At 72.8% G+C, this 23,294-nt stretch overlaps 1 protein-coding gene across 2 annotated transcripts; it reads right to left on the minus strand.

Moving 5' to 3' along the window:
* Positions 1 to 456: 456 nt before the first annotated feature.
* On the minus strand, positions 457 to 23,127 carry TYK2 (tyrosine kinase 2). Of its 2 annotated transcripts, XM_075917788.1 has the most exons (25): positions 22,919 to 23,127; positions 21,501 to 21,677; positions 19,386 to 19,585; positions 18,843 to 18,966; positions 17,520 to 17,664; positions 16,780 to 16,943; positions 16,255 to 16,615; positions 15,532 to 15,726; positions 14,336 to 14,493; positions 14,140 to 14,260; positions 13,118 to 13,310; positions 12,560 to 12,666; positions 12,192 to 12,368; positions 10,636 to 10,723; positions 10,330 to 10,457; positions 9,516 to 9,651; positions 8,984 to 9,135; positions 8,700 to 8,850; positions 8,277 to 8,374; positions 7,836 to 8,028; positions 6,101 to 6,219; positions 4,959 to 5,131; positions 4,445 to 4,562; positions 4,245 to 4,355; positions 457 to 2,259 (listed from the first exon to the last, which is right to left on the minus strand). In XM_075917788.1, the coding sequence occupies exons 1-25, from the start codon at positions 23,110 to 23,112 to the stop codon at positions 2,125 to 2,127; spliced, it is 3,918 nt and encodes a 1,305-aa protein (XP_075773903.1). In that variant the 5' UTR covers positions 23,113 to 23,127; the 3' UTR covers positions 457 to 2,124. The 2 variants fall into 2 exon arrangements, 1 of the variants encoding a protein (XP_075773903.1); XR_012900086.1 differs by lacking the exons at positions 457 to 2,259; positions 4,245 to 4,355 and having other exon boundaries at positions 4,959 to 5,093.
* Between the last annotated feature and the right edge of the window lie 167 nt (positions 23,128 to 23,294).

Consider the following 23,294-nt stretch of genomic DNA (forward strand, 5'->3'; position numbering starts at 1 on the left):
TGTGTTGCTGAAGATTAGAAAATCATCTCTCTACCAACTCTTGTTCCAGCCCCTCCCAGCCCGGCTGCCAGCAGGCAGGGGACACCAGTTTAACAGTAGGGCCCCACAACTCCAAGCCCAGCTTTGGGGTTTATGAATTTCTTCCACACCTGGATGGGTGTGTGGGTTAAGCAGCCTTACAAGAGAAGCTCCTGAGCCCAGGGAAGGAATGAACCGTTCTCACTGTGAGGAGCAGGGAGTCCCCTTAGCCATACGCTGGCACCCGGCCCTTCTCGCAGGGCTGCCTAACGGTGCTGCTGGCCCACACCCCGTGCTGTGCGAGCTGCAATGCAGTGAACAGCAGCCTTTGACTTGTCAGTCATGTCTCACACGAGCACCAGTCCCTTGCTTTTGTGCATGGCCAGCACCTAGCACAGACGGACCCAGGCCTGCAGACGTGCCAAGCCCACAGAGCAGCAATTTTCAGGAGTAATTTATTTGAAGAAAAGTTCAGGGCTGACATCAGCTCCCGGTTACAGCACCACTGGGAGATGGGCAGAGAGCAGAGACGTTCACGTTCGATACAGGCCTCCCTCCCGCTGGCCTCGGCGCGGTACACACCGCCACGCTGGCCGCAAACGAGGAAGCTGCCGCTTCTTCCGCTCACAGCTCCAGTGCGGCAGCAAGGGGCGAGGCAAGGCACTGCTGGCCTGGCACCCACGGCCCCAGGCAGCACGATTCCTACTCCAGGCCCACGGCTCACGGCAGAGGTTCAAGGACGTTTACACAGACAGCAATAAATAAGGGGCAGGGAAATCAACCAGGGCGGTTTCACAGTGACCGTCGCCGCCTCCTTCCTTCACACGCATTGCAGGGCTCCGCGAGCCAGACCAGCGCGCTCAGACCAGCGTCCGCACTAGTCCAGGCAGGGGATGAGCCTGTGGAGGGGGTGGAAACACAGTGGCAAGACAGGAGGTATGTTACAAACACAGAGGTACGATTTCCTCGCCCAAGAGCTCACGGCTGCTGGCAGCGGGAGCCCTCACGGGCCGTTAAAACCGCAGCAGAGGGGGAGCGGGAAGTGCAGCGGCAGAGCACAGGGGAGGGCTGCCCCGGAGCAGGGCAGGGGGCCGCAGAGCGGGGGGGGGGGGGGGAGGCTGTCCTTTGGTGAGCAGCTAAAGGCAGGTCTTGGCTCGGACTGGGGTTTGGTTTAAGGCCAGCAGACCCCTCCCGCCTCCCCCGCCATGGGCTAGTTCAGTGCTTGCCCCCAGGAGAGGGAGGCAGAACAAGGCTCTGGGTGGCACGTGGCCCCAGCCACACAGGCACGAGGGGTGAGTGGACTGGCCGGGCTGCCTGCCCAGTGTGGGGTCCAGCAGACAGATGATCCCAGCAGCCCTTCAGGAGGCAGGGGCCAGCACAGCAGGGTGAGAGGCTGCGCTGGCAGAAGGCAGGCCCCAGCGGGCAGGCCCAGGCCCTTTCGGGGGGGAGGAGAAGAGATGGGAGCAGAGGGGGCACAGGCACTGCACGGGGGCTACAGAAGGGGGCTGCTCTGCCCACGTGCCCCGGGGGCCCCGGTGGAAGCAGGCACTGTGGCGCTTGATGGCACAAACCAGGCGGGAGCCCGAGCAGCTGGGCAGCGCTTTCCCTGGCTCGGAGGCAGGGGCTGGGCTCCAGGAGCTTGTGGGGAGGTCTCTGAGCTCTCCTGGGGCAGCTCTCTGGACCAGGCCCCCTCCTCCTGCCCCCAGCCAGGGCAGCACGTGGCCCAGGTCTCCCTGCAGTGGCCCAGGGTGCGGCCGTTAGGCTCCACAGCTCTGCCCGCGTCGCCCCCGCCAAGCGGAGCCAGGTCTGCCATCCACGTGTTCTGTGCAGAGGCGTGTGCGTGTGGGCACCGCCAGTCCGAACACGCTGCCGGCTGCAGGCGCCCAACAGCGGGGAGGCCGCCCAAGCGCCCCGCTCACAGAGAACACGGGCAGGAAGGCAGCATGCGGCTCCCGCACAGCGGCGCGGCCTCGAAACGCCCGTGGCCAAAGCAGCAGGTCCAACGGCAGCAGTGGCAGCAGGAGCGTGGCCAGCTCTCCCCGTGGGACGGCTCCACGTGGCCAAGTCCCAGGCCTCTCCCGTGGCAGGCGGGCCCCGGCCCCGTGCTCAGCACACGCTGAAGACCGAGGGGGCCTGCGCCTTGTACTTCTCGTGGAAGGTCTTCAGGAGCGGGACGAGGTTCTGGAACGCCGGGCGGAAGGAGGCCTCCGATTCCCAGCAGTTCTTCATTAGGCGGTAGATCTGAGGGAGCAGAGCACGACTGAACGCCGGCCGGGAGCCAGACAGCCGCTCCCCGCCCCGCCCTTCCCTCCAGCCGGCCGGGCACCCAACCGCCCCCCTTCCCCCGAGCCGGCCGGGCACCAAACCGCCCCCCTTCCCCTGAGCCGGCCGGGAGCCAGACAGCCGCTCCCCGCCCCGCCCTTCCCTCCAGCCGGCCGGGCACCAAACCGCCCCCCTTCCCCTGAGCCGGCCGGGAGCCAGACAGCCGCTCCCCGCCCCGCCCTTCCCTCCAGCCGGCCGGGCACCCAACCGCCCCCCTTCCCCCCGCCAGCCGGGCACCCAACCGCCCCCCTTCCCCCCGCCGGCCGGGCACCCAACCGCCCCCCTTCCCCTGAGCCGGCCGGGCACCAAACCACCCCCCTTCCCCTGAGCCGGCCGGGAGCCAGACAGCCGCTCCCCGCCCCGCCCTTCCCCCCGCCGGCCGGGCACCGAACCGCCCCCCTTCCCCTGAGCCGGCCGGGCACCCAACCACCCCCCTTCCCCTGAGCCGGCCGGGAGCCAGACAGCCGCTCCCCGCCCCGCCCTTCCCTCCAGCCGGCCGGGCACCCAACCGCCCCCCTTCCCCTGAGCCGGCCGGGCACCCAACCACCCCCCTTCCCCTGAGCCGGCCGGGAGCCAGACAGCCGCTCCCCGCCCCGCCCTTCCCTCCAGCCGGCCGGGCACCCAACCGCCCCCCTTCCCCCGAGCCGGCCGGGCACCAAACCGCCCCCCTTCCCCCGAGCCGGCCGGGCACCAAACCGCCCCCCTTCCCTCCAGCCGGCCGGGCACCGAACCACCCCCCTTCTCCTGAGCCGGCCGGGAGCCAGACAGCCGCTCCCCGCCCCGCCCTTCCCTCCAGCCGGCCGGGCACCCAACCGCCCCCCTTCCCCTGAGCCGGCCGGGCACCAAACCGCCCCCCTTCCCCTGAGCCGGCCGGGAGCCAGACAGCCGCTCCCCGCCCCGCCCTTCCCCCCGCCGGCCGGGAGCCAGACAGCCGCTCCCCGCCCCGCCCTTCCCTCCAGCCGGCCGGGCACCCAACCGCCCCCCTTCCCCCGAGCCGGCCGGGCACCCAACTGCCCCCCTTCCCCCGAGCCGGCCGGGCACCGAACCGCCCCCCTTCCCCGAGCCGGCCGGGCACCGAACCGCCCCCCTTCTCCCCGCCCCAAGCCGGCCAGGCACCCAACCGCCCCCCTTCCCCCCGCCGGCCAGGCACCCGGGCACCCAACCGCCCCCCCTTCCCCCAAGCCGGCCGGACACCCAACCGCCCCCCTTCCCCCCAGCCGGCCGGACACCCAACCGCCCCCCTTCCCCCCAGCCGGCCGGACACCCAACCGCCCCCCTTCTCCCCGCCCCAAGCCGGCCGGACACCCAACCGCCCCCCTTCTCCCCGCCCCAAGCCGGCCAGGCACCCAACCGCCCCCCTTCCCCCCGCCGGCCGGACACCCGGGCACTCAACCGCCCCCCCTTCCCCCAAGCCGGCCGGACACCCAACCGCCCCCCTTCCCCCCAGCCGGCCAGACACCCAACCGCCCCCCTTCCCCCCAGCCGGCCGGACACCCAACCGCCCCCCCTTCCCCCAAGCCGGCCAGGAGCCAGGACTGGGCCATTGGCTGTCGTGCACCTTCCCCCTCCTGGAGGTCGATGAAGCCTGGCCCGAGGGAGGGGGAGCAGCCCTGCTCTGTGCAACTGGCTGACCCCAGGCATGACCCGCCGAGGGGACTCCAGGGGGCTTGCACTGCCCTCAGCGGGGCCCGGCTGCCCCCGTGCTCGTGGCAGCGTGGAAGGGCAAGGCAGCCTGCTGCCTCCGGGCCCAATGAGAGCGCAGGTAAGTGCCCCCCCGGCCACTGGCTCGCCCCGGCCCTGGCCCGTATCCCCTGCAGCGTCAGGGCTTGCGCACTTCCTGTCCCAGCCCGCCCCAGGTGGAAGCAGCACTTCCCGGCACGGCACGGCTCCGTGCCCAGCCTCACCTCGCACGGACAGTCCTTCGGGCTCGGGAGCCGCCTGCCCCTGTCCAGCAGCTCGATCAGCCGCAGCACCGTCATCTGGCCCTGAGTCGCTCCGATCAGCTCCAGGAACTTCTAGGTGGGCGGGAGAACACAGCTGGTTGGTGGGGAGGGTCCCGCGTGGCCCCACGGGCAGGCCGGCCCGCCAGCCCCTCCCCACTCACCACGGGAGGGCTCTGGCTGGGGTCGCAGCGGGTCAGCAGCTCGTAGAGCGTGACGCCGAAGGACCAGACGTCGGAGGCGTAGTAGAACTTGCATTCCTTCAGGCACTCCGCGGCGTACCTGCGGGGAGACGCTGCCGTCACCGCCTGGGCACGAGGGGCCCCGGGCCAGGCCCTGCCCGCGAGGCGGCGGATCCCCGGCCGCAGGCCGAAGGAGGCTGGGGCACAGAGCCTTGCTCTGGCTCCGGCTCCCCGGCCACCGGCCGAGCCCTGAGCCGCTGACCAGGAGGGGCCGATTCATCACCCCCAGCTGGACCCCACCGTGCACACCGCCTCCAGGCGGGCCCCAGCGTCTCCAGCCAGCTCCCCCGGGGCGGGGGCACGTCCCTGCGTCTGGCTCAGAGACCCGGGGCCCAGCCTGCGGAGCTGCACCGAGGCCCTAGCAGGCCAACCTCTCCCTGGAGGGAGGAGGCCGGCGGGTCAGCGAGCTGCCCGGGGGGGGGGGGGGGGCACTCGCCAGAACACGGGGCTGTCTCCGTCCTCGCACACGCGGTAATAGTCGTGCCCTTCGGGGATGGCCTTGGCCAAGCCAAAGTCACCGATTTTCACCACGTTCTCGTTCTCCAGCAGCACGTTCCTGGCGGCCAGGTCCCTGTGGATGTAGTGCAGGGAGTGCAGGTAAGCCATGCCCTGCGGAAAGCAAACGCCGTTAGCCTGGCTGCAGCCAGGGACAGGGGCCTACCCGCCCCCGCTCTAGCCACTGGACCCCACTGCCCTCCCAGAGCCAGGGGCCCACCCGCCCCCGCTCTAGCCACTGGACCCCACTGCCCTCCCAGAGCCAGGGGCCCACCCGCCCCCGCTCTAGCCACTGGACCCCACTGCCCTCCCAGAGCCAGGGGCCCACCCGCCCCCGCTCTAGCCACTGGACCCCACTGCCCTCCCAGAGCCAGGGGCCCACCCGCCCCCGCTCTAGCCACTGGACCCCACTGCCCTCCCAGAGCCAGGGGCCCACCCGCCCCCGCTCTAGCCACTGGACCCCACTGCCCTCCCAGAGCCAGGGGCCCACCCGCCCCTGCTCTAGCCACTGGACCCCACTGCCCTCCCAGAGCCAGGGGCCCACCCGCCCCCGCTCTAACCACTGGACCCCACTGCCCTCCCAGAGCCAGGGGCCTACCCGCCCCCGCTCTAACCACCGGACCCCACTGCCCTCCCAGAGCCAGGGGCCCTACCCGCCCCCGCTCTAACCACCGGACCCCACTGCCCTCCCAGAGCCAGGGGCCCTACCCGCCCCCGCTCTAACCACCGGACCCCACTGCCCTCCCAGAGCCAGGGGCCTACCCGCCCCCGCTCTAGCCACCGGACCCCACTGCCCTCCCAGAGCCAGGGGCCTACCCGCCCCCGCTCTAACCACCGGACCCCACTGCCCTCCCAGAGCCAGGGGCCTACCCGCCCCCGCTCTAGCCACTGGACCCCACTGCCCTCCCAGAGCCAGGGGCCCTACCCGCCCCCGCTCTAGCCACTGGACCCCACTGCCCTCCCAGAGCCAGGGGCCCTACCCCCCCCCCCACTGGAGCCCACTGCCCTCCCAGAGCCAGGGGCCCTACCCGCCCCCCACTGGAGCCCACGCCCTCCCTGGGAGAGCTGCCGGGCCGGGCTGACCTCGCAGATCTGCTGGGCGAAGAGCAGGATGTGGGCCAGGCTGACGCTGTGCTTGGGGAGATAATCCCGCAGGCTGCCCAGGGGCACGTACTCCATGATCAGCTGCACAATCTTCTCCCCTGGCGGAGGAGCTGCCGTGAGCCCTGGGCCCGGCCCGAGGGGGAACGCACCCCGGGGCGAGGGGGGGCCGGTCACGCCCCATAACAGCCACACCCCCCCCGGGGCGAGGGGGGGCCGGTCACGCCCCATAACAGCCACACACACCCCCCGGGGCGAGGGGGGGCCGGTCACGCCCCATAACAGCCACACACACCCCCCGGGGCGAGGGGGGGGCCGGTCACGCCCCATAACAGCCACACACACACCCCGGGGCGAGGGGGGGGCCGGTCACGCCCCATAACAGCCACACACCCCCCCCCCCCGGGGCGAGGGGGGGCCGGTCACGCCCCATAACAGCCACACACCCCCCCCCCGGGGCGAGGGGGGGCCGGTCACGCCCCATAACAGCCACACACCCCCCCCGGGGCGAGGGGGGGCCGGTCACGCCCCATAACAGCCACACACCCCCGGGGCGAGGGGGGGCCGGTCACGCCCCATAACAGCCACACCCCCCCGGGGCGAGGGGGGGCCGGTCACGCCCCATAACAGCCACACACACCCCCCGGGGCGAGGGGGGGCCGGTCACGCCCCATAACAGCCACACACACCCCCCGGGGCGAGGGGGGGCCGGTCACGCCCCATAACAGCCACACACCCCCCGGGGCGAGGGGGGGGCCGGTCACGCCCCATAACAGCCACACACACCCCCCGGGGCGAGGGGGGGGCCGGTCACGCCCCATAACAGCCACACCCCCCCGGGGCGAGGGGAGGTCGGTCACGCCCCATAACAGCCACACGCACCCCCCGGGGCGAGGGGGGGCCGGTCACACCCCATAACAGCCACACACACCCCCCGGGGCGAGGGGGGGCCGGTCACGCCCCATAACAGCCACACACCCCCCGGGGCGAGGGGGGGCCGGTCACGCCCCATAACAGCCACACACCCCCCGGGGCGAGGGGAGGTCGGTCACGCCCCATAACAGCCACACCCCCCCGGGGCGAGGGGGGGCCGGTCACGCCCCATAACAGCCACACCCCCCCGGGGCGAGGGGGGGCCGGTCACGCCCCATAACAGCCACACACACCCCCGGGGCGAGGGGGGGCCGGTCACGCCCCATAACAGCCACACACACCCCCGGGGACGAGGGGGGGCCAGTCACGCCCCATAACAGCCACACCCCCCCGGGGCGAGGGGGGGCCGGTCACGCCCCATAACAGCCACACACCCCCGGGGCGAGGGGGGGCCGGTCACGCCCCATAACAGCCACACACACCCCCGGGGACGAGGGGGGGCCAGTCACGCCCCATAACAGCCACACCCCCCCGGGGCGAGGGGGGCCGGTCACGCCCCATAACAGCCACACCCCCCCGGGGCGAGGGGAGGCCGGTCACGCCCCATAACAGCCACACACCCCTGGGGCGAGGGGGGGCCGGTCACGCCCCATAACAGCCACACCCCCCGGGGCGAGGGGGGCCGGTCACGCCCGAAGGAGCCGCCCCCCGGGGCGAGGGGGGCCGGTCACGCCCCATAACAGCCACACACCCCCCGGGGCGAGGGGGGCCGGTCACGCCCGAAGGAGCCGCCCACGGGGCCCAGAGCCGGGGCTGTGTGGCCCTCGCCCGGGGGCTGCGGTACCTTGCTCGCTGCAGCAGCCCTTGTACTTGACGATGTTCTCGTGGTAGAGCGTCTTGAGGATCTCGATCTCCCGCCTCCAGCTGGTGAGCAGCTGCTGGCTGCAGCCGGACTTGAGCGACTTGACGGCCACCATCTCGCCGGTGCCGTCGTTGGTGGGGTCGTAGCAGCAGAGACTCACTTTGCCGAAGTGGCCCTAGGGAGGGGGGCGGTGAGCCCTCCACGGAGCAGCCCCCACGCGCCCACCGGCCTGTGCAAAGCCCCGCTGGGGGGAACAGCAACTGCCAGGGAATCCCAGCAGCGGGCCCAGGGGCGCCTCGCCCAGCTCCCCAGCAGCCGGGCAAGAGACCTTGCCGTCTGCCCCAGCCCGGGACCGGCCCCCGTCTGCCCCAGCCCGGGACCGGCCCCCGGAAGCCCCCATGCCGGCCTGCACTCGCCAGTTACCTCCCCCAGCTCTCGGACCTTCTTCAGGTAGCGCTTCTGGAAGACCGTGGGGTCTGAGACAGGGAAGTCGGGGCTCACCGCGGTGACGTCCACGAGGTCTGGAAGGCAAGGGGAGAAGAGCCCCTTGGCTGCGGAGACTGGCAGGAGCAGCAAAGGGAGCCCCCTCAGGGCAGAGACCCCCCGCGTGCACGGGCCAAGCCAGGCTCCAAGGGGCCGCTGTGTCTGGCCTGGGCTGCCCCTTCTGGTGAGCGTGGAGCCGCGCCGGGAAGATTCGAACCTGGGCCCTCTGGAGCGCAGGGTGGGAGCCGCTCCCGGCCGGGGCTGCAGAGCCCCTGCTCTTCGCTCTGGCTGTCAGCGCCCGGGCCGCTCTGTGGGGGGAGCCCCCAGCCCCTGCCAGCGGGCGGGGCACAGGAAGGCGCTTACTGTGCGGCTGCAGCTGGGTGAGGTCCCGCAGGACGGTCCGGAACGAGGGCCGCTCGCTGGGCGCGTACTTCAGGCACTGGCTGATGAGGGCGGCCAGCTCCTTGCAGGACGGCTCCGGCAGGCGGTGCTTCTTCTCATAGAAGCGCTCTTTCTGCAGGAAAAGAGGCCCGGCTGAGCCCCAGATCCCCTGCCCTACCGGGGCCGGGCTCCTCGGCGCGCCGGCCTCCGCCCAGCGGGCCCCGGAGAGCCACCCCTCGGGGAGCAGAGCGCGGGCCCGGCCTTACCTCGGAGGGGGTGCGTTCCTTCAGCGGCACGTCCGCATCGAAGCAGATCTCCAGCAGCGTGGTGCCGAAGCCCCACTTGTCGGCCGCGGTGCTGAGGCTGCTGGCGTCCTGGACGCACTCGGGGGCGATCCACGGGATCCGGTCCACGCGCTCTTTGGGGGAGAGGAGAGGCGGGCTGGGGGGACGCCGGGGGGGACGCCGGGCCGGAGGCGGCCGGGGGGGACGCCGGGCCGGGGACGGCTGGGGGGGGACGCCGGGCCGGGGGGGGACGCCGGCCCCTCGGCCCAGCGTGCTACCAGGGATCGCAGGGGGCTCAGGAGGCGGCGCTCTCCCGGAGCCAGGCCTGACCCCGTGGCACTAGGGGCCTACGGCGCAGGGTGGGGGTCAGCAGCCCGGGGCACAGGCGTGGTGCTCGCGGGTGCTGGAGCCGCAGGCCTGGACGATCGCATGCTGCCAGCGAAGACCCACGCCCCGGGCAGGCCCGGCCTTTCCTTAGCTGGCGGGCTCCGGGCCAGAGCGTCGGGGGAGGTACCTTCTCGGGAGAGCACCGTGAAGCTGACCCCGGGGTCGCTGAGTTTCACGAAGGGCAGCGCCCCGTCCTCCAGCCCCCGCCTGGCCAGCAGGATGTTCTTGGCGCACACGTTGCCGTGCACCAGGGCTTTGTCCTCCTAGAAGGCGGAAGCGAGAGGGGCTGTGACGCGCGTCGGGGACCCTCCGGCCCTGCTCCATGCGGACGTGGGGGTCGGGCCGGCAGCCTCGGGCCCCTTGGGGGAGGGGTCCTCGGGCCCCTGACCCCTCAGTACCCGATTTAGACCCTTCTCCATGTTTTCCCAGCCAAGACTGTCCCCCTCTCCCAGCCACTGGTGAGTCCCCCCAGGCAGCCCCCCTTTGTCCACACCCCTTCCCCCGGCCAGTGAAAGTGGCTAGGCCACGGCCTGCCTGCCGCCCCCAGGGATCCCCCGCTGGGCCGTGCTACAGACCAGTAGGGGTCACCCACAGCAAGCAGGGAGCCCGCGGCAGCCGGACGCCTGGGCCCTCGGCACAGCTCCAGCCCGCAGGCGCTTGCTCCCTCTCCTCCCCGAGGAAAGACGTGGGGCAGACCGGAGCCGTGGCCACACTCCTGGGGGCGTTCCTCGCGGTGCTCCCCAGCCTGCAGTGGGGCTCCGGGTGGGGAACGCGTGACGAGGGTTCGGACCTGGCGAGGGGCCGGCGTCCCGCTGCGGGAGCCAGTCCCCGGCCCAGCGGGCAGGCACTGGGGTTCCCTGGGGCGGCCGCAGAAAGGAGCCAGGCCGACAGGCCCCGGCTCTCCGGAGCAGCCTGGAGGGGCCCGTCGCCGTCCTGCTCACCAGGTAGCTCAAGGCGCTGGCCAGCTGCTTGGCCACCGTGATCTTCCAGCTGACGCTCACCCGGCCCCGCTCCTTGCGCAGCAGGACGTCCAGGGGGCCGTGCTCGACGAACTCCTCCACCATGATATCTGGGGGCAGACGGGCCGCTGCTTACCAGCCTAGCTCTGGGCACCGGACCGAGGGCCAGGCTGCTCGAGGGGGGCCAGGCTGCTCGAGGGGAGCCAGGCTGCTCGAGGGGGGCCAGGCTGCTCGAGGGGGGCCAGGCTGCTCGAGGGGGGCCAGGCTGCTCGAGGGGGCCGTACTCACTCTCAGAGCCCCGCACGCAGACGCCGTGCATGAAGGCCAGGTGGATGTGGGAGACCTGGCTCATGAGGCTGGCTGTCTCGAAGAATGCCTGCAGGGAGAAGCGGGGAAGTGACGGAGTGCGGCCCCCGACACCCAGCTAGCCAAAGCAGGGAGGGGTCCCCCCCAGGCGCCTGTCTCCCCGCTTTCACCCAGGATCCCAGGGCGCAGGGGCTGGGCACCATCCGGAGGTGCTGGCCGTGCAGCGTGCGTGCGCCGGGCCCGTTCACTCCCCGGAGCAGAGGGGCAGGCGCCGGCCATGCGGCGTGCGTGCGCCGGGCCCGTTCACTCCCCGGAGCGGAGGGGCAGGTGCCGGGCGTGCGGCGTGCGTGCGCTGGGCCCGTTCACTCCCCGGAGCGGAGGGGCAGGTGCCGGGCGTGCGGCGTGCGTGCGCTGGGCCCGTTCACTCCCCGGAGCAGAGGGGCGGGCGCCGGGCGTGCGGCGTGCGTGCGCTGGGCCCGTTCACTCCCCGGAGCAGAGGGGCGGGCGCCGGCCGTGCGGCGTGCGTGCGCCGGGCCCGTTCACTCCCCGGAGCGGAGGGGCAGGTGCCGGCCGTGCGGCGTGCGTGCGCCGGGCCCATTCACTCCCCGGAGCGGAGGGGCGGGCACCGGCCGGGCGGCGTGCGCTGGGCCCGTTCACTCCCCGGAGCGGAGGGGCAGGCGCCGGCCGTGCGGCGTGCGCTGGGCCCGTTCACTCCCCGGAGCGGAGGGGCGGGCGCCGGCCGGGCGGCGTGCGTGCGCCGGGCCCGTTCGCTCCCCGGAGCGGAGGGGCAGGTGCCGGCCGTGCGGCGTGTGTGCGCTGGGCCCGTTCACTCCCCGGAGCGGAGGGGCGGGCGCCGGCCGGGCGGCGTGCGTGTGCCGGGCCCGTTCGCTCCCCGGAGCGGAGGGGCGGGCGCCGGCCGGGCGGCGTGCGTGCGCCGGGCCCGTTCACTCCCCGGAGCGGAGGGGCAGGTGCCGGCCGTGCGGCGTGCGTGCGCCGGGCCCGTTCGCTCCCCGGAGCGGAGGGGCGGGCGCCGGCCGGGCGGCGTGCGTGCGCTGGGCCCGTTCACTCCCCGGAGCAGAGGAGCGGGCGCCGGCCGGGCGGCGTGCGTGCGCTGGGCCCGTTCACTCCCCGGAGCGGAGGAGCGGGCGCCGGCCGGGCGGCGTGCGTGCGCTGGGCCCGTTCACTCCCCGGAGCGGAGGGGCGGGCGCCGGCCGGGCGGCGTGCGTGCGCTGGGCCCGTTCACTCCCCGGAGCGGAGGGGCAGGCGCCGGCCGGGCGGCGTGCGTGTGCCGGGCCCGTTCACTCCCCGGAGCGGAGGGGCAGGCGCCGGCCGGGCGGCGTGCGTGTGCCGGGCCCGTTCACTCCCCGGAGCGGAGGGGCAGGCGCCGGCCGGGCGGCGTGCGCGTGCCGGGCCCGTTCACTCCCCGGAGCGGAGGGGCAGGCGCCGGCCGGGGCGGCGTGCGCTGGGCCCGTTCGCTCCCCGGAGCTGAGGCGGAGGCGCCCAGAGGCAGCTGGGGCCTGTGCGAGAGTGCAGCTCACCAGGGCGATGTCCCTGTGGCTGGGGTCCAGCACCTTGAGGACCACGTGCATCTCGCGGCTGTTGTTGTTCTGCTCGGTGGAGAAGTACTCGGCCTCGTCGTCCGCGCCGGCGCCCCCGCACACGTGCAGGACGCCCTCGTAGATGTTGGTCCGGGTGCCCTGGCCCAGGTGAGCTCTCTGCAGGGACACAGTGGGAAGGGGCCCGTTGGACACAGCGGGAAGGAGCCCAGCTTCCCCGCTCCGGCCATGTCCCCCAGCTGGAGGTGCTGCCTGACCCCTCCGCCCCCGACGGGGTCCCTGTGCCAGGCCCAGTCACTGCCCCCGGACACCCGCTGGAGCCTCCCGCGAGCCCCGTCAGGGCGGCCGACCTGGGTGATCTCGTTTTTGCGGATCTGGTGGAAGCTGAGCTGGGCCAGGTTCAGGAGCTGCCGGGGGCCGTCCTTGACCCTGCGGGCGACGAGCAGGTCGGAGATCTCTGCGGGAGAGACGGTCAGAGACCCCTGTGACGCGCGTCGGGGACCCCCGGCCCTGCACCCCGGCCAGCGGAACGGGGGGTTTATGGCCTCCCAGAGACACGGCCCAGCCCGGGCTCCATGTGGACGTGGGGGTCGGGCCGGCAGCCTCGGGCCCCTTGGGGTGGGTCCACGGGCCCCTGACCCCCCGGTGCTCAACTTAGTCTGTTCTCTTCATGTTGGCCCAGCCCAGCCTACCCCCTCCCGGCCACGGGTCTCTCACGCCCCCCAGGCAGCCCCCCCCTTTGTTCAAGCCCCTTCCCCTGGCCAGGTAAGAAGTGGCTAGGCCATGGCCTATGGGCTGCCCCCAGGGACCAGCCGAGCAGACACCGGCCAATAGGGGTCACCCCCAGCCCAGCAGAGCCCACAGCCTGGGAACACTCGGCTGCCGCTGGCCGCGCCGCTGGGCCCTACCTCCCGGCTTCGGCGGGCAGCACCGCCTGACGGCAAAGCTCTCGTCGCCCGACCGGAGCGTGCAGCCTTTCAGCGCCTCCATCAGCTCCTGCACCGAGGAGAACTCCCGCTCCCAGCCCTCCAGCACGAAGGAGCCACCCCTGTTCTGGATCCGGAACTGACGGTACTTGGGGGCGGCCAGCGTCCCCGGGCCCTGGGGAGGGGGGGGGACACGTTCGGATTCCCCCGGCGGTCGTCAGCGCGGCCCCCCAGAGCCCGCGGTGGGGTCCCTGCCTCTCGACCAGGCTGCCGCCATGCAAGGCCAGCCCTGGGAGCATGCCCGAGCCAGGGGAGGGAGCCGGCACTTCCTGCAGTACCCCGCCAGCTCAGGAGAGCCCCCCCCCCCCCCCCCCGCAAGCGAGATGCCAGGGCAGCCCGTAAATTCCTGCCCGGTACCAGCTGCAGCCTCCCTGCTGGCATCTCAGCCCACGTCCCTGGGGACTGTGGGGAGGGCGGGGCCCGGGGGGGCGTGTCCGCAGGGAGGGCGGGGCCCGGGGGGCGTGTCCGCAGGGAGGGCGGGGCCCGGGGGGGCGCGTCCGCAGGGAGGGCGGGGCCCCGGGGGGGCGCGTCCGCAGGGAGGGCGGGGCCCCGGGGGGGCGCGTCCGCAGGGAGGGCGGGGCCCCGGGGGGGCGTGTCCGCAGGGAGGGCGGGGCAGCCAGTGCAACACGTGGGACGCGAGGGAACCGGGTGCTAACAGGCTCTCTGCAGGGCCTGGGCAGCGCCGCCAGAGGAGCGGATCCCACCGGGCGGGGGTCCCTCACCCCAGAGCAGCGCTCTCCGGGCCCCTTTGCCCTTGCTGGGCTCTGGGCCTGTTACTCGCCCTTCTCCCCCCCAGAGGTGGCTGCAGCAGGCAGAGCCAGCGGACGGGGCGGGGCTGCACAGCTCAGACAGAGCAGCCAGCCCCCCTGAACACGGGGCAGCCGAACCTCGCCAGAGCCCGGCCTGCTGCGCGCCAAACCAATCCCACGGCTCGGCCCGCTCACCTGGCCCGGGCCCCGCTTCATCACGCACAGGATGAGCCGGTCGAAGTCCAGGACGCTCCAGCGCAGCACGTACAGCCCGTCCTGCTCCTCCCGCCTCAGCTTGGCGAAGACGAACTCCTCCCTGGGGGGCGGGCGGGAGGGAGGGCGTCAGACTGGGCCAGGGCCCCCGAGCCCCCCGCCCCCAGGCGCCACTTACTGCATGGGCCCGTGGATGCCGTTCAGGGCGCTCATCACCAGGCGCGGGGGGGCCACCTCGTGGCACAGGTAGTGGCTGGCGTCGGCCGTGAGCCGGAAGTAGCCGTCCAGCAGCGACACCAGGGACAGGGCCATAGCGCGGGACGGGAGGACCAGCTCCTGGGGGAAGAGCCGCGAGCGTCACTGCCGGGGGGGACAGGCTGCCTGGGCCGCGCCCCTTCGCCCGCCGCGGGCCGGCCCATCGCTCGTGCCCAGCCCCTCCCAGCACCACGGGGCTGGGGGAGCAGAACCCGCCCCCGCACACCCCCTCTGGGAGCCACGGGTCTCAGGCATTCAGGGATTAAACCTACGGCCCCGGTTACACACACAGGACTGGCCTGGATCCCGCATTTCCCTGCTGTCACCACTAGCCCCCACTGCCCCCAGAGTCAGGGACAGAATGCAGCAGTCCTGGCTCCCCAGTCCCACCCCCCAGCACCCGAGGGCCGTGCCCCCCCAGTCCCACCCCCCCAGCACCCGAGGGCCGTGCCCCCCCAGTCCCACTCCCCTGCACCCAAGGGCGGTGCCCCCCTCAGGGCCCCCAGTCCCAGCCCCCAGCACCCGAGGGCAGTGCCCCCCCAGTCCCACCCCCCAGCACCCGAGGGCAGTGCCCCCCCAGTCCCACCCCCCAGCACCCGAGGGCCGTGCCCCTCCAGTCCCACCCCCCAGCACCCGAGGGCCGTGCCCCTCCAGTCCCACCCCCCAGCACCCGAGGGTCGTGCCCCTGCCCAGTCCCACTCCCCTGCACCCAAGGGTAGCACCCCCCCAGGTCCCCACCCCCCAGCGCCCGAGGGCCGTGCCCCTCCCCAGTCCCACTCCCCTGCACCCAAGGGCGGTGCCCCCCTCAGGGCCCCCAGTCCCACCCCACAGCACCCAAGGGTAGCACCCCTGCGGGTCCCCACCCCCCAGCGCCCGAGGGTAGCACCCCCCCGGGTCCCCACCCCCACCCCCCAGCGCCCGAGGTCAGCACCCCCCCGGGTCCCCCCCCCACCCCCCAGCGCCCAAGGGTAGCACCCCCCCCTGGGTCCCCACCCCCACCCCCCAGCGCCCGAGGTCAGCACCCCCCCGGGTCCCCACCCCCCAGCGCCCGAGGTCAGCACCCCCCCCGGGTTTCCCCTCCCCCACCCCCCAGCGCCCGAGGGCCACGCCGTCCCTCACCAGGCACTGGTTGTCTTGGCGGTGGACGCTGACCGCGCAGCCCTCAACGACAGTGTGCGTGATCTCCTGGAAGTCGCAGAAGGGCACCCAGCCGGGCTCGCTCCTCCCCGTGGGCTGGCCCGGCCCCCTGGCCTCCAGCTCTCGGCCCCTCGGCTTCCTCCCAAAGTACCCCCGGGGCGCATGGCTCTCCGCACTCTGTGGCAGCAAAGCAAAGGGGGTCACGGCTCCGGCAGCGCCCGGGCCCCCTGCTGTGGGGTAGGCAGAGCCAGGGCCTCGCCCGGCCTCCCCCAGCCAGCAGCTCATCGGCCCGGCCCTGCTCCCCACGGGGCCCAGTGGGCCCTGGTGCTCGGACGCCGCACGGCCCGGAGAGGGGCATTTCTAGCTCCTGCGGGAGCCATTCCCAGGGCACTGCCTGGACGCTGGGCCCATGCCGCCTGCCCACCCCTCTGGTTCACTGGGTCCCGTGCCCCGGGCACGTCCCAGGAGCAATTCCTCCCTGGCTCTGGCACGTCTCAGCTCTCGCGGGTCAGCACCGGCAGGGACACTGAGGCACGGAGCAGGACAAGGGGTCCCCTGGCAGTCAGCAGCAGAGCCAGGAAGAGAGCCCGGCTCTCAGGAGCCCAGGCCCTGTGCTCTGCCCACTAGGCCACAGTGCCTGTGGGGACCCTAGTGCCTGAGGGGGAGCAGCCTGTGCCAGCCGCGTGGTGCCCGGTGCCAACTCACCTGGGCGGGGACGGCCCGCCACTGGATCCCCTCCATGCCGGTGACCAGGACTTGGTGGGTGGCGGGCCTGTCCCGAGGGGGCGGGTGCCCCCCGTTGAGGTAGAGCGGCGCCTTCTCGCCCTCCGAGGCCGCCTGCAGGGCCAGCGCCGGGAAGAGCTCGCTCCCGAAGCGGGGCGCCAGGCTCTCCAGGGTGGCCAGGTACTTGTACATGACGTCCTGCTCCGTCAGCTTCCCCGCGCTGACCGTGTGCCGCTGGAAGCGCTGCACGAACTTGCGGAAGACGTTGCGCATGCGCAGCCGGGTCAGGGAGCTGTTCTGCTGCATCTGGCGGCAGAAGGAGCGCGGGATGCAGCCCTTGAAGCTGCGAGGGAGACAGGGGAGGATCAGCCCCGGGCCGGCGGGAACGTGCTGCCGCGTGGGGGCCTGGCTGAGCAGGGCCCAGGCCTCGCGCTGGAGGAGAAGCAGGGGGCAGGCTCTCCGCGGAGCTGGCCCAGGGTGGGCTCTGCCCCAGCCCCCTGCGCCCACCTGGTTTTCTTGGCCACTTCCTCCAGAGACACGCCGCGCCTGATGGCCAGGTGGGAGAGGTGCAGGACGGCCATGCCCAGGCTCTCGTTCTTGAAGCGGTGGATCTCCGGCTCACTCTGCAGGTCTCGCAGAGACGCCACGTCGTTGATGAACTCGTATTTCCCCTGCCGAGGGACCAAGGCGACACCCGGATCGGGCCGCTTCCTGGGCCGCTCCAGGAGACCCGCTACCAGCCCCTACAATTCCCCAGATGGCCCGGGCAGCCTGCGGGGCGGGGCGGGGCGTCCCTCTCTCCCAGCAGACGGGAGGCCGGGCAGAGGGGCAGGACCCACCAGGAGCTGGCCCGGGCTGCCTTCGGGGCGGGGCGTCCCACGCTCCCAGCAGACGGGAGGCCGGGCAGAGGGGCAGGACCCCCCAGGAGCTGGCCCGGGCTGCCTTCGGGGCAGGGCGTCCCACGCTCCCAGCAGACGGGAGGCCGGGCAGAGGGGCAGGACCCACCAGGAGCTCGTTCGGCAGCGCAGGCACCAGGGTGTAAAGCTCCCTCGAGCCGACAGCGGGGAGCGAGGCCCCAGCACGTCAGCCACCCGGGGAGCGGGGCCGAGTCCCCACCGCGGCAGGCGTCAGATCCTTGGCGTCCAGATTCTCCTCCCGCCCCAGCACAGGGGCAGCCGGGCGAGCGCGGCGAGAGCCGTGCGCAACCCACCGGCCTGCACGCAGCCCCGGGGCGCCCCAGCGCGCACCTGCTCAAAGAGGTACTCGAAGGAGGCCTTGTCCAGAAGGGCCCCGCCCTGCAGCTTGTCCTCGGGGGCGTCGCTCTGCCGGGCCGCGTGGCGGGACACGCCCGGCTCCTTCTGGCTCAGCCCGTGCCAGTTGCGGAAGTAGTACCTGCGGGAGGGGCACAGGCAGCCTGGGGAAGGCGCAGACCCAGCTACAAGGCCCCAGGCAGCCCCTCCACGGTGCGCGAGCGGATGGCAGGAGCCACTGGGGGCTCAGCTGTGGGGCCACGCAGCCAGCCTCTCCCAAGCCCACTTTACAAGGGAGGCCACCGCCACCGGGAAACCGAGGCACAGGGAGGGGACACGGTCTCAGCAGGCTCGCCCAGCAGATCAGTGGCAGGGCTGGGAACAGAACCTGGCAGCTGCCCGGCCGCAGGGGGAGGGAGCACGGGCCCTGCTAGAGTCCCTGCTCGCCCTGGGCCGCCCCTGCACCGGCTCCGGTGCCCCCGCCTGGCTGCCTGATCCAGGGGCCTGCCTGTGCCCCTCCCCGACACAGGGGCAGCCAGTGGGGGGAAGCGGCTGTCGATGCGACCGCCCGATAAGCCGAGGCTGGGCGAGCAGCCCCCCTCCCCCTCGTTAGCCATTTGCAAGGCGACCGGGCGCAGCAGCCTCTGCCAGGCAGATGCGCCTGCTTCGACGACCCGGCGCCTCTTGGCACCGGCCCTGCTGCTCCTCCGGGCCTCAGCCTCCCCGCCTACAGCGCGGCAAGACTCCCGTCTCCCGGAGAAACGCGGCAGGTTAGCCAGCTCCCCGGTAACATCGGCCTGCTCGCCCAGGGCAGCACCCAGAGCCTGCGGCCCGGCTTCCCACGCACCCTGTGGCACTGCCAGCTCCAGGCAGACGGCCTCTCCCTGGCGCGGGGATTTCCAGCCCCCGCCGTTCCAAGGAGGGCCACGGGACCCGCCAACATCCCACACCAGAGACCCGGCTCTGCGCTTCCCTTTCGCCTAGACCGACGCCCTGCCGGCCCCGCCGCGGCGCCTGGCCCGCGGCCCAGGAGGAAAAGCTGCGAGGCCAGCAGCCAGAAGCAAGGCTGGAAAGAGCCACCCCCGGCTCTGCGGAGCTGGACACCTGGCGCCGTCCTCCGCCCGGGCACATTCTGCTCAGGAGCGAGCGGATTTCGGGGAGCAGCGGGGCCATGGGGCGGGAGGGAGACCCCCAAGCGAGGCCCAGCCAGACCCTGGCTGCTCGTCTATCTGACCTGGGCCCACGTCCCCCAGGCTCAGCTGCCCCCACGGCCTCCCTTCCCAGGACGATCCCAGGCGCTGCCCCGTGGTGCCGTCTCACCTCATGCGGAAGAGCAGGGTCAGGCCGGCGTCTTTGCCGATTTCAAACACGTGGTTGGGGGGGAAGCCAAGGCCGCTGTGCATGTCGCAGAGCGCGAAGAGGCTGGAGCAGAGTGGCGTGATCCCTGCGGAGACAAGAGCCTTCCAGGGGCAGCCCTGTGCTCCGAGCCCCCAGACATCGCGGCAGCTCGTGGGCTGGCCCAACCCGCCGCCCTCTAGCAAGGCCTCGGGCTGTTACACAGCACTTCCGCCACGGACCCACGGGGCTAGCCAGCGGACGGGGAAACTGAGGCTCGGGGAGGCACCGTGTCTTGCCCAAGGTCGCCCAGCAGCGGAGCCAGGACTAGCACCCTGGTCTCCTGAGCCCAGGGCTCGCTCCACTAGGCCACGCTGCCTCCTCCACAGACAGCCCCCCGGCTGCCCAGGCTCCGGACCGCACCCCACGTGGCCGAGGGAGGCCGGAGGAACCAGGGACAATCCCCAGGGAGCTCCAGCCCGCAGGGCCGCAGAGGGAGCCGTCCTCTGACTCCAAAGCGAGGCTCACCGATTTTCCGGGCGATGTCCATGCAGATGTGCTCGGCGCTCAGCGCGCCCTGCGTGTAGGTCTGGCACGGCTCCGCCTCGCCGCTCCAGTGCAGGTGCACCCTCAGGGCCCCGCCCGGCGGGCCGCAGCAGCTCTCCGCGTCCGCCTCGCTGGCCTTCACCGCGCACTGGCACAGAGGCATCGCGCCGGCGCCCGCCTGGCTGGGAGGAGGGGGACACGTCAAAGAACCCGGGGCCCAGCCAGCAGGGAGGGGGGCCTCCGGGGGCCCCAGAATGAGGAGCAGGCTGGCTCCCCACAGCCCAGGCACCTCCCTAGAGACGTGCTCCGGCCTCACCCCACCCCCAGTCTGCAGCAGCGGGGCCGGCTGCGCCCTCCAGGGCCGCGGGGAGCCAGGGCAGCGATGGCCCCCCCCTTGCCGATGGGGAGCTCTGGGCCGGGCTCCAGCAGCCGCGCAGCTCGGGCCTGACCCCGGCGATCGCCCAGCGGCTCCACGGCAGCAGCACTTTGCCCGGGGACGCAGCACGTGACCCGGAACGGACCAAAGGCATGTCCGGGGGGGGGGGGAGGGGCGGGGGGGGGGGGGGGGGAGAGCGTAGCTAAGTAGCATCAGTCAGGGACAGAAATGGGAACGGAACCCGGGGTCCCGGCTCCCAGCCCCCCCCGTTCCAACCCACCAGCCCCCCCCCTCCCAGGGGAGAACCCGGGGTCCCGGCTCCCAGCCCCCCCCCGTTCCAACCCACCAGCCCCCCCTCCTCCCGGGGGAGAACCCGGGGTCCCGGCTCCCAGCCCCCCCCGTTCCAACCCACCACCCCTCTCCTGGGGGAGAACCTGGGGTCCCGGCTCCCAGCCCCACCCCCCCAGTTCCAGCCCACCACCCCTCTCCTCCCAGGGAGGAACCCGGGGTCCCAGCTCTCCTAGCTCTCCCCTCGCACTGGTTTAGCCCAGGGCGCTGTTCTGCCCTCAGTCCCAGGGGGGCTCCCTCCAGCGGGGGCTGGCTTGGAGACAGGGCCGGCCTTGGCCCCACTGCCCAGCAAACCAGCAGCGAGACAGATCTCTGCACACGGCTGTTGGCTCCCTTGCAGCGGGCGGGCAGCCCTCCACTGCCCTGCAGCCTGCCCCGAGCGAGCTCCGGCCTCCCGTGCAGCTGCCCAGAGGGAAAGCCAAGGGCTGAGCACAGAGCCCCCGACGGCCCCTGCAAGGCGACGTCCGGGGCCCAGAGAGCTCGGGGCGGGGGAGGAAGGCGCCTCTGTGTCCCTCCGGCAGACGGCGCCCGAGCAGCACGGAGCCGGGGCGACCACGGGCGAGCCCTGGGCTCACTCCGCGACCCACCCAGCCGGGAGCTGAGAAACCGGTCCGGTCCCAGGGCCAGAGCGGACGGGCCAACGCTGCCCAGGGATTCCCCGGCTGCCCTGGCCACAGGGGACCTAGAGAGGGAAGACGATTCCTCTGGGCTCCTCCTGCTGCTCAAAGGATAACCCTCTCTCAGCCCTGCTCGCGCGTGACAGGATCCCGGCCCCGGCCAGCCCCCGCCCGCAGCGCCAGTGGAATCCGAAACAACCAGCGCGCCCTGCTTCCTCATTTCTGTACCGTGGGCAGACTGGGCCCCTGCCCCCAACTGGCCTCAGGAGGCTCCGGGCCTCTCTGGAGCGGGACACACGGCTCCCGGTGGTTCCAGCCCCTAGACCTAGGACAGGAACGGGGCTACACGAAGCGCACGTCCTCCGCTCTTCGCCCCGCACAGCCAGGATCTCAGGCTGCACACAGGCCTTGCCATGGGCACAGCGGCTCCGCAAGGGTCCCGGGCCTGCCTCCTGTGCCGGCAGCCATAGGCTCCAGGTGCACAGGGAGAGGGCCAGGATGCCAGCTGCAGGGCAGAGACCCACAGCCACATGGGAGGCACTTCCTGGCCTGGGCTTGTCTACACACACAAACTGCTCTGGTGCAGGCTGAAGTGGTGTTTGAACCAGCGTAGTGACGCCAGCGTGGGCTTCACTTACACTGATTCCGCACGGCCCTGCCGCCTGCACCGTTCACCGGTGAGACCCACTGGGGCGGGCTGGCCTCCGCTCGCCGAGCCTCAACTCTGGCTTCCACCTCGCACCCCAAGAGACTCACCTCTGCAGGGCCCCCCTCCCCGAGGGCCAAGGCTTCTCTCGGCGTAAACGGGCACAGCCGCTGCACTGACCCCTCGGCGATTCCACTACAAACACGGTACCAATGCACCCAGCCTCCAGCGCACACAGCCGCCCGCCCCAAATAATCCCACGGCTACACGGCGAAGCCAGAGTCAGCCTGGAACAAGGGCAAAGAGCTAACCCTGGTGCGCGCGCAGCCTCGGGAACAACTTCCCCGCCGGCCCGGCCTCGCCACCACACGCAAATGGAGACATCAGACCTGGACTGTGGCTCCAGCTCGAGTCAGAGCCGACCGGGGAAGTCCCACAGCCCAGGCTCGGAACCAGTCAGGTCCATTCGCTCTGCCTGTCAGGTGAGTTCAGCCCTCCCCGCGCGTGTCAGCTCCCGGGGCAAGACCCCTCTAGTCACGCCTAGCGGATTCGCCGCTCCCACTCTGCCTTGCTCTGGAAACAAGAGACCCCGCCCAACAGAGACATGCACAAGGGCGCCAGGGCACGGCCCTGCTCCGAACGGCTGCTTGGCGGCTCTGCTCTGCTAAGGAAATAATGAAAATAGAGCCGAGGAGCCAAGTCCCCCAGGACAATTCAGAGGCAGACACACGCCAGCCGGGGCACAGAGAGGGCCGGGGGGCCAGGACACTGGCAGGAAGGGCCCGCACCAGGCAGAGATCCGCAACCCAGAGAAGTCCATGGGAGAGGGGGCAGCAGAGGCCAAGGGGCAGCCCCTGGGGAGATCAGCTGTAGGGCAGTAGCAAGACCTCACTTCCTGCGTCCCCTCACTAGCACAGGGAGGGGGGCTGGCCTCTTCCTCCCCCAACACCCGGCTTCTACCAGCCAGCCTGGCCCCTCCTCGGGCCAGACACCCCCCCCGCTCTGCGGCCTCCTGACCCCCCCCGGCCGGGAAGGAGACGGGCTGGGGGATTTCACAGCTCCCCAGAGCCTCCAGCACCCACGTCCACCCCCAGCCTGTGCCCCCCAGCCAGCTCCTGGAGCCCCCCGGCTCCTGGAGCCCCCACCCCACGCCCCCCCCAGGCAGCCTCCTCCAAGGCCCCTCCCCCAGCATTCACCCCAGCCCCTCCCCCCAGGACTCACCCTCCCCCCAGCCCCGTGCCCCTCCCCCCAGGACTCACACTCACCCCCCCCAACCCCCCCCAGGACTCACCCTCCCCCCAGCCCCGCGCCCCTCCCCCCAGGACTCACCCTCCCCCCAGCCCCGCGCCCCTCCCCCCAAGACTCACCCCCCCCCAGCCCCGCGCCCCTCCCCCCAGGACTCACCCCCCCCCCAGCTCCGCGCCCCTCCCCCCAGGACTCACCCCCCCCCCCCAGGACTCGCCCCTCCCCCCAGGACTCACCCCCCCCCCCAGCTCCGCGCCCCTCCCCCCAGGACTCCCCCCCTTACCAAGGCTCCGAGGCTCCCCGGCCCCACCGTCCCAGCCAGCGCAGCTCGGCCGAGACGCCGCTTCCCATTGGACCCATGAGCCACCCGCTCCCATTGGCCGCTCGCAGGGCCTCTGCGCTCTGATTGGTGGGTCCGCCTCGCGCCCGGATAGGCCCAGCGCGGGGCGCCCCGCCCATCTCCAGGGCGATGCTCATTGGCGGGCCCCCGCTAGACTAACTGCAGAATGGGGCGCCCCCTGCGGCCCGCACCCGGCCGTGCAGGAGCCAGGACGGGCCCCGCGGAACTCCCCGCCACAGGACCGGCCAAGGCGTGGGGAGGCGGGATTCAGACGGCACTGGGCCGGGCGGAGAGGGAGGCAGAAACGAGGGGACCAGTC

The sequence above is a fragment of the Pelodiscus sinensis genome, unplaced genomic scaffold (genome assembly GCF_049634645.1).
Source record: "Pelodiscus sinensis isolate JC-2024 unplaced genomic scaffold, ASM4963464v1 ctg101, whole genome shotgun sequence".
Lineage (NCBI taxonomy): Eukaryota > Metazoa > Chordata > Testudines > Trionychidae > Pelodiscus > Pelodiscus sinensis.

Coding starts and splice junctions, on each gene's coding strand:
- TYK2 (XM_075917788.1), bottom strand. CDS start 23,112: ATGAGCATCGCCCTGGAGATGGGCGGGGCGCCCCGCGCTGGGCCTATC. Junction 15,727..16,254: donor GGCGGGCCGTCCCCGCCCAG/GTGAGTTGGCAC, acceptor TTGCTGCCACAG/AGTGCGGAGAGCCATGCGCC. Junction 13,311..14,139: donor TGAAGCGGGGCCCGGGCCAG/GTGAGCGGGCCG, acceptor CCCCCTCCCCAG/GGCCCGGGGACGCTGGCCGC.